Raw genomic sequence first — 10,217 nt, 5'->3', positions numbered from 1 at the left:
GATCATATATGAAAACGGGTAAAACAATTCAATGATGTGATTAAGCATCTGAAATTTTGCCGTTTTGATACACACATTTATGCTGGTGATGGAAAATAAATTCAAAACAACTTTTACCCGATAGACGTTACTTTTAATCTTCAGTGGATGGCAGGTAATGGACATCAGATGAAGGGTAACAATTTAAAAAACAATCCCATAAACTCTTCTTATTTATGATGAGCTGATTTCAAAATGACAAATGATAAGCTATCACCACAAGTTGCAATATTACGAGAAAAGAACTTAGTGAGATAAAGGGACCTGGAAAAAATACTAACCTTATTTTGTTCTTCTGTCTGTGCTGCATCTAAAGGGTCACGTGAACTGAATTGTCTTCTCTTTGATAGTAAAATGTTCTTAAGGTCATCCCTGTTTGCCTTGCTCTCTGAAATTAACCTTCTTTATGTCATTTAGTCTCCTCGAATCTTCCAAAAGACAAGCCAAGTAATATTTCTTTTCATATTATTTCTGAATTATCAGATTAGCAACTGCAAAAAATGTCAAGGAAATATCACCCAATCTTGTAGACTTGTACCATAAAATTAAATTGTGTTACTCTCATTCCACTTTTGCAAATAAGTTGTCCAAGTATGTTTACATAAAAAAAAACACCAAGTAATTAGAAAATCCACTAATTCATTGATTAACACAGGCATGTGGAACTTCCTCCAGGGCATGGAACAAAGAAGCAATACATGTATTTAATGTCACGCCATAAGATACAAATAAGCAGATACAACCAGGTTGCCCAATCCTGGACTAACATAACAGAACCGTATGTCCCCACAATTACATGCAGATATATTGTAGGCATATATGCATGTACTGTGAGGCATACATCTGTAAGAAACAATTTTGTTACAAAATCTTCACAAACATGGTAATGAAATCATCTATATGTTACACAAGTTTAAAATATTCAGATCAACCCTTTCCACTGTAGTAATTCTAGTGCATATTTCCCAGGAAAATTCTGATTCTTTTCAATGAAATTGTGTGTGTGTGTGTGTATTTGATTTCTAAAGTAGCTTTAAGTTTAACAATTTTTCAGTCATATGGCTACAATGTCTTCAGACCTGCCAACACTGATGAGTCCGTCTCAGTAAGGCAGTTAATCTTTTTCTATAAGATTGACCAGTTTTCGGTAAGGTTAACAAAATATCAATAACTGCTATTGTAAAGCTGGAAAACATAATTAAAAGTTTGACGCATCAACGATAAACATTATGTTCAACTGAAAAGTTTTTAAAGTAAGCATAGACTTTATTTACATTAGTACAATTGCACAAACTTTACTTCTAAACCCTATGCAACTCAATGGCTTGCTGATATCTCTCAACTTGAAATATTCTTGGAAATTCTTTTCCATTTCAACATGACAGCAGCAATCATATCTCACACCAATAAACATAACTGTGTCCTTTTCAGCTTTGATTCACAAGAATCTGAATACTCCTTTTAATTATTCTATGTTGCTTATTAACACTTTTCTATAAGCTTATGTTCCCTTTCGTCTTAAACATGCATCACTTTCTGGACGCCATTTTTAAAAATTATATAACAGTTTGATCAAGCAGATGCTTTCGCATAAACAAATAGATGCAGTTTAAAGCATCTGTAAAGTTAATCTGGTTCCCTGACTAATTTCACTTATTCTAAGATGAAGCCCAGATCCAAATAAAAATGGATGAACCAATTATACAGATTTTTCTGAAACGATCATTTTTACGTAGTTTTTGCTTGTTTGCTCAAGCCCATATTTTAAGGTAATTTTCGTAAGATTTACGGCAAAATCATAATACTTGGCAGGTCTGTGTCTGTAGTGTGGCAGTTTATAGTGATGTCTAGCATTGGGGCATCATGCCGCAGACACGTAGCATTATGTCACATTATTCTGACACCAGGCCGACCAGTCACCAGTCCTAACACTAACCTCTTAATGCTGAGCGCCTAGCAAGGCAGCTGTAAGTATCATTTTTATAAGTCTTTGTATGACTCAGCCGGGGTTCGAAACCCAGGACCTCCTGCATCTGTGGCCACCAGAGTGGTCTTCAATGAAGCTGTCTGTGCTATGATCCCAAGTGAATCACATCCAACAGTTTCACTCAAAGGACCATGCAATCACGTTTGTTACAACCATGGATATACATGAACTACTAGCCAAGAAATGCAGGTTCTGCAATATACTGTGTCATCCGTAAGTTTCCAATGACAAATTTATTTTACTCTGTAAAAAGAATCAAAGGTGCTAATTCACACTTGAAAATCTCAACCTCCAGAAAACAATAGTGACTACATGTATTGTTTTTTGAGTCCCTATGCAGCCTGACAATGCTAAGTACTTGTATAAATACATGCATTTTGCAAAACATTGATTGATGAATGCACACATTAAATCAAATGGTCTCTCCTGAAGTGTTCAACTCAAGTTCATTGGAAGCATACCACAACAGACAAACCAAATACCAATAATCAAATATTAATGTAAAGATTAAATAATTGTCAGCAACAAAAGTGATTCACAAGCTAATCTGTATAAAGTATCTTGCAGTGCAATATCAAAGAAATGACCCCAACCATTGGTACATGTACATGTACATTTAAAACATAAAAATTTTGTTATCTGTATGGACTGAGAATGCAACTTCCTCTTTGCTGTAAATTTCTAATTGTCATGCATATTCTGAAAAACAAAACTAGTGCAACTGAAGTGGGTTACAATAACAAATCCTCATGCTTCTTATTGCATTGTGCAATATATCCCTCCCCTCAGCTTAATACAGTATCACAATGTAAAATCCATTACATGTCTTTCTACATTGTATAGAAAATTCTTGGTCAGAAAATATTTGAACATGTCATTGCAATATACATTTTTGTGCATTAGACCCTTGGTTTCCTCCCTTGGCCCCCAGGGGAAGAAGCCAAGGACAGACACACCCCTTGCCAATGGTTACCACATGGGCAATAAACAGCAATGAGCAGACAGATGGTGGGTATCACAATATTCCTTTATGCTTCATCAAAATATTGCGGGAATAATAGTTTAGACATCTATCTTAAGACCAGAATTTACTGAATAATTTTAACTATGATGGACAGATACATGTAGACACAAAATGGAAATAGAGACTGCTGACAGAATTAATGACTACACAAACCTAATTAAGTAATTCTCTGAGTAGTTTAGTAGTAAAAAGAAATGTGGTGATAAACAGATTGATGATGCACAGACTCAAGACAACAGGTCATTGCATAAGCCTTCTGGTCAATGACCAATAGGGTTCAAAGTTACAATATTTATTCCAGTGACCTTGACCTTGAACCACCCTGCTTAGGAATCAACAGGGAGCTGCAACTGTGTATGCATGTATCAAGTCTACCTATGACCTTTTACCTATGACAGGAAGATACTATGGTCAGCTCAAGTAACCTTGATCTTGGAACACATGTAATTATGTTCTTTTTAAAATCACTGTACCCCATGACATTTCATTGTACCCTCAATTTTGCTCGCTAGTGTGTGCATAAACTAAAAACTACCGAACAAACAACAAAAGAAAGATACTGGGAATGTTGAGTACATGCATATGGAACAGTTGAGACAAGCTTGTGGAAACAAATTTATGAACAGGAAAGAAGTTAATTTAAGTCCCTTGAAGAGACTGATGCTTTACTGCACCAAAGGCATTTTTAGGAATTCGATACACAATGATCTCTTCTTTCAATGCTGACTGTTGAATACATGTCAGATATTCTTCAGCATTAAAAGATTTTCAAATTAGCTGCTGTGGTTAACATACTGAATGTCAGATTGGCACCAATTTCAATTTGGACCAAATAGACATCATTAAAAGTCTTTTTGGTGAAAAGCCAATGTCAACATGACCATTCATTCAGGAAGTAGTGGCAGCAAGATATTCAAGATGGTCACTGTAGCTGCCATTATGGATGTATGATAGGGTACCATTTTCAGTTAGGATCCAGTAGATATTCATAATACGACTTCTGATGAAAACATCATGTTGATATGACCATCCATTTGATAAGAGTGGATGTAAAAATATGGAGGGACAGCTTACATCTTTTCATTTAGGACCAGCTAGACACTATAAGAACTCATAAAAATGAAGCTTCATAACTGATGACATGGTAACAACATATTTATTTTTTAAAAAGGATGCAAAATCATCATAATAATACAGCCAATTTAAAGTAAAGTTTATTTCTTCATGTAACAAAATTAAAAACACTGAAAACAATACTCCATTGAAATGCAAAGTATTCATGCTACAAACAAATATCTGCACACCTAGAATGTAAAGGCATCCAGTCATTTACGAGTATGTACATCAAAGTCTCTATTCTAGGTTGCTCAACTGATGGATTCATACTAATTTCTCAAAACATATGAACTGAGAAAATCAACCAACTGCAATAAAAGTAGGCAACATATTTTCATGATCTGCCTTTAGGTCTTCATTAAATCTCTCCTTTATTTCATAACTGCCTCCAATGCTTTGAATGGAGGAGGAGGGATTTCTGCCTTAACTTTTCAATTTTAGAATAGATCTGGCTGTATGTCTAAAAACTCATCAGTTGGTTGACCAACTTTTAAAGCATTTCTGCTCATTAAACTGGTGCATTTATAGCAGGAGACAATACTGACCATAAAACGGGTCTTTTTACCTGTGAAATAAAACTGGAATGCAGAGTAGATGGAGACTTAATGCAAACTAATTGCATGATGCAATTGAACAAAATGGAAAGCACAAATGCAAATGCAGAATGATGAATTGTAAGTGAAACCAAAAGGGAACTCAAATGCCTATCATCAATGGATTCCAGAATCGACCACAGAACTCCAACTTAGACAAAATATTAACATAAATTAATGCAGCTTATTAAAAAAATGACACAGGACAGGCTCTCGTTGTGAATACTACTGTTGCAGAAATCAAACCAAGGTAAATATGTCTGTAACAAAGTTTCAAGTCTTTTCCAGCTTTGCTAATCCGCACATGGAATTTTGTTTACTTCCCTTAATTGCTGATATCCCTTGAAAACGGAAATGCAAGTTTGGTAAATGTTTTTTTCATTCATTCCAAATGAGTAAAAATGACACGTAACAATGAATGCTGTGATAAAAGCAAAATGCAATCATGAATGGAATGCAAACAATATGAACTCAAAATGTATTTCAAATGATCATGAAGCATAAATAAAATGATTTTCTCTGATGACCTGTTTTACGGTCTGTACACACTACATGAACTGTAAAATTGTAAGTTCTCCGCATGATACAGTAATATGGGTCCATCCAAAACTCAAGAATCAGAGACAATATATGGATCAGGTAAAAAGTAATACATGGAAAATGGTCCACATACATGTAATATAACAACAATACAACAATAAAGTTGGCTTTTATGTTTCAGCACATTCTTTGGTTAAAGTGTGTTATATGGAGATATCAAGTCAATTTGAACAATACCTGTAAAGTTTCAAGTTACACCATAATTGACTTCAGTTGCTCATGAAATGACTATTTCTCAGCCTTAAATTTCTCCGCATGATATCCACATGAACCTACTCTGAATGCGAATGCATAGGTCATCAGTGGGATAAATGCTTCAGGAAATATCACTTATGTCACCAAAGGGTTCACATTAAACCAGCTAGCATGGTCCTAATTAAGAATTTAGAAAAATATTAAAATGAGTGCTGTGATATAAGCCTTGGTTAAGATTATTGCACAGTCTTTCCAGAGTTTGGTTGCATTGGCTCTCCATGCTAACTCAGACCAATACTTGAGTCAAAAACACAAGTGACAGTTTCATTCAATTCTTTTTTTCCAAGGTAGAATAATCAAGTAGAAAGAATCAAGTCCTCATGCTGCTGTAAATATCTGTTTTCTAGCTTTGCATCTTTTTGAAGTCAAGCTGGTTCTCATTGCTTTTTTTACATCTGCTCTTGATGAGTCCGAGTTCATTACTGAAAAGGCTTTATTGGAAGAGAAAAAAATTAATTATTACTATGTGGCATTTTTTGATAATTCTGAATGTTTTTCACTTTGCAAAAAATAAATAAATTTTTGAAATAAAGATAAGTAGTTTCCATCAAGATGTAGGTAAACCATAAGGTTCTAAAGTATTAGGTGTGCAACTCAATGCATAAACATGATACAATCAGTAGCATATAAAAAGTGACCATAATGTGTATAATACAACAGATCTATGCATTTTTGTGATGGATTAGTAAGCAGAAGTTGGAATTTAAAATCTTTTTACAAACTGCACAAATGAAGCAAACCTAAACCTTAATATTTTTTAAAAATTGTTTTGTTTTTAAATTAAGCTTGAAGATAATTATTTACATTTGATATAGTAGGATATGTTACCTAGCTAATGTTGTAGTACCAAAATGCACACATTTTGAGAGAATATAAATTTTAAAAAAACAGACTGAGTACAAACTGCTATGCAAATGACTGACAACTAATAAATTGATAGAAAAATGCAAAACTTTGGTTTGGTTTAGTTTCGTTGAAGGCATTGGGGTGAAGTGCCTTGGCTGAGGACACACCATAATGGCTAACCATGGCTGATCCTGTGGTATGGTAGGATTAATTATTTGGACAATAGTTTGGCCTGCTAGCCAAGCCACTGCACAATCACGGCTCATGTCTCCATTAGTCACCTCTTATGACATATGTACAGGTGGGTGGAACAGGCCTGTTTTACATTCCAAAGTCAAACAAATGGATCTGATAAAACTTGAGGGAAAAAACAAAACTAAAAAACAAGTTATAGGAATCAAATGGACTCTAAGTTGCAGGCACACAGGTTTGGTCTTTAACTCATTTGGCCCCGATCCCGTCTGTAGGCGTGATTTGTTTACTGCATTCAATGGCCGATCCCATCTCCAGCTGTGATGAATGTGTGTTAGATACAACATCTCTGATTGGTTACAAATGGGTTTTTTCCAGGAACTAAACAACTATTAAACCAATCAGAAATGATTTTACTTTCATTTGTGGACATTTGAATTGTTCAGAAACCAAGTTTACTGTTTGAGAGCAGTTTCACTACACGTTTTCTGTTCATCAAAAATTGTAATTGATGGCAGACATAAGAGCGATTTTTGATAAGTGCAAAAATGAGGAGTTTCTCTGGTTTGATCTCGAAAATATTGAGCAAGCTGAGGAAAGATATGTTCGGCAGTTGGATATTTTGCGAGATTTAGATTCGGACACAGAAGTTTCTAAGACTGAATTGTCAGAAGATGAGGATGCTGACAGCAATGATGATAGAGTTCTTGCAGATAAACATTGCACATTATTTTGTAAACAGTGTATAAATAAATTGTGAAAGACTTGGACAAATAGGAAAAAAAATACATCACTATGTAGACAAATTCATTTGGAATAATTGGTGAAAATTTTGTGGATATAAGAAGAGAAATTAAGGTAAGAGTAAATGCATGCGCGCAATGTTTTCAAAATTTTTCAAAGAGGTAAAAACTCTGGGGCACAAGCAGCTAGACACAGAGTGCTTCTGGAGCATAGCCCGAGTTATTCTGATAATGATGGGGCTGAATGAGCTAAAATGAAAAGAGCATCACTGACAAAAGTAAAATTTTGACAGATAATTTCAATGAACAGTTTGAAAACTTTTGGACTGATTGCTTGTGGCTCAACCAGTTACACATAGGACCAGCCATAGTATGAATGTAGCTCAGTTAGTACAGTGTCTTACATGTAATCCATTGTGTGCTGGTTCGATAATCGCAACCCAGATTGCCTGCCTCATTATATCATTGGAAGAGGCACCTAGGTCCCAGTTCCTCAGCATGATTTAGCCAATGTGTTTAAAGAACCAATAACACCATGCAACCAACCAAGATAATCAGCATTAAAATAAGCAGAGTTTTTATAGATCTGTGAAGTTTTCTAATGTATAATCACTACATTTAAGAAAACAAGTTTCTTTTTATCTCTGTACTATAAAGGTTATCATCTGATACACTTACCAAGTATTGCGTTCACAATTTTTTGATTTAGTGGGGGATAACGAGATAATTCGGAATTTGTTAGGCTTCGTTCCTGGAGTTCCTTCTTTTCGAAAAAAATGGACATCAGGTATCTGGCTATGCGTTTGCCATCTTTATGGATTTCCTGTGAGTTGTCAAGTCTTTTGTATAATTTAGGTATTGACTTGTTAATAGCTGTTCTATATTCATCAAGATGTACATAAACATTTGTTCCATTAACAAGCTCCACCATCTGTGTGAAAGAAAATTAAAAGAATTTTTCTTTAATTGGAGACACACTAATAACTGATAACAAGAATCCCTTCAAAGGACAAAGGCTCTACTGGTCAAAAGATCTTCAAGGAATTCAAGAAAAGACCATTTCTTCCTTTTAACTGCTAAGTATTTTTTATATTCTTCAGTAATTGCAACATTTTCAAATTATTTGCTGTGGTGGACATATTGAATGTCAGATTGGTATTTTTCTTCATTTAGGACAAAGTAGACATCATTAGAAGTCTTTTGGTGAAAACCCTATATCAACATGACCTTAAATTTAGGGTGGTGGTGGTTAGTGACAGCGGTGACCCGGCAAAAGAGCACACGACAAAAGAGCGCCGACATAAGGGCACCGATAAAAGGGCGCCGACAAAAGAGCACCGACAATTATGCACAATAAAATGTAGTTTCTAAGTTTTGAGTAGAAGTTAATTATTGAGCTAAGAATCAACGATGTCATTTTGCATGTATAGTGAAAAGTGTAGTACAAACTTTATTTGTAAAAAGTTTATTAATAAAGAAACATGGATAAGATCTAATCACAGAAAGGAAAGATTATGTTTTTGGTCGACGGCTAAAGATATCTCAAAGACAAAGAAAATGCTGATGGAAGTACGTCATGGAGATGCTGCAGGAAAGATGGTTGCCGTGGAAGGATGAAAGTGTTAAGCGACAACGTTCTGTCATCATTGGGACACAATCACGCTCCGGATCCAGCTGGAAACAAAGCAGCGAAGGTGGTGTCTACTATATGAAATAGCAATGGAACATCATCTATCTGGAGTGATTCAGCCACAAGCTTTTAAGAACAAATATGTCCAGCTCAACAGAATGTTACAAGCGCTTCTTCCAACATATGCTAATGATAATGTGATGGATTATCTACAAAGCATTGCCCACAATTTAGAAATTTAGCTATAAATCAAAGTATGTATACGTTATTAAAGTGTTTTCTAATCTTCAAAATTTGTACACTTATCTAAGTTATTTAGAACGTTTTAATATCATATTATTTGTATAACCTGTGCTATTGTGTCTGGCGCTATTTTGTCAGTAATTTGGTGCTCTTTTGTTGGCAATTAAAGGTCTCTCTTTTGTCTGTTCCCTTATGTCGGAGCTCTATTGTCGACACTCTTTTGTCTTGCACTCTTTTGTCTGTGTGCCAGTGACAGCAAGATTTTTAAAATGGCTGCCATGATAGCTATATTTGAAGTACAGTTGGCAATATTTTTATATCATCTTATTCTGATTAAAACCCCAATGTCAAAATGACATTCCATTTACATGTAGCTAAAGGAAGATTTTTAAGATGGCTGATGTAGTGGCCATGCTGTAAATAGTTTGGCATCATTTTAATTCAGGACAAGAGTGTGTGTGCGTATGTTTGGATTTTTAATGTAGCTTTATCAATTTTAGTTATATCGCTACAATGTCTGTAGTGTGGCAGTTTATACTGATGTCTAGCAATCTGGATCATGCCAAATCACATTATCCCCACACCAGGCTGACCAGTCAAAACACTATCCTCTTAATGCTGGGCACCAAGTGAGACAGATGCTACAACCATTTTTAAAAGTCTTTGGTATGACTCTGATGAGGTTCGCACCCATGACCTCCCCATCCACTGCAGACTTTCTAACCACTTAGGCCAGCAGAGTGGTCAGAACAAACAATACATCTTAAGAAATCTTCCGGTAAAAACCCCATGCTGATATGGTTTTGTGTTTTGGAGGAGTAACAATAAGGTTTGAAAGATGGCTGCTATGGATATCAGATCTGCACCATTTCCATTTAAGTCCAATTACACAAAAGAAGTCATTTGGTAAAAGTACAAAGTTGACATGACCAGCCCCCAATAAGAAGCA

The 10,217-nt window shown here is 35.1% G+C and overlaps 1 protein-coding gene across 19 annotated transcripts in view; it reads right to left on the bottom strand.

The window, feature by feature from the left end:
* Positions 1–10,217, bottom strand: part of LOC149775629 (uncharacterized) — a 194,377-nt gene that overhangs the window by 143,053 nt on the left and 41,107 nt on the right. The window contains exons 5-6 of one of the 19 annotated variants that reach the window (XM_089944316.1): positions 8,074–8,326; positions 4,188–6,045 (exon numbers count right to left, since the gene is read on the bottom strand). The exons of 15 other annotated variants lie outside the window; for them this stretch is intronic. In XM_089944316.1, the coding sequence (XP_089800442.1) occupies positions 5,933–6,045; positions 8,074–8,326 (366 nt within the window). In that variant the 3' untranslated portion in view covers positions 4,188–5,932. Of the gene's footprint in view, positions 1–320; positions 428–4,187; positions 6,046–8,073; positions 8,327–10,217 lie in introns of those variants that run through there. 3 more of the 19 variants (XM_089944308.1, XM_089944319.1, XM_089944323.1) reach the window with 3 other exon arrangements.

The sequence above is a fragment of the Sinohyriopsis cumingii genome, chromosome 19 (genome assembly GCF_028554795.1).
Source record: "Sinohyriopsis cumingii isolate HCF-2022 chromosome 19, ASM2855479v2, whole genome shotgun sequence".
Lineage (NCBI taxonomy): Eukaryota > Metazoa > Mollusca > Bivalvia > Unionida > Unionidae > Sinohyriopsis > Sinohyriopsis cumingii.
This window is presented reverse-complemented; position numbering and strand designations above follow the sequence as displayed.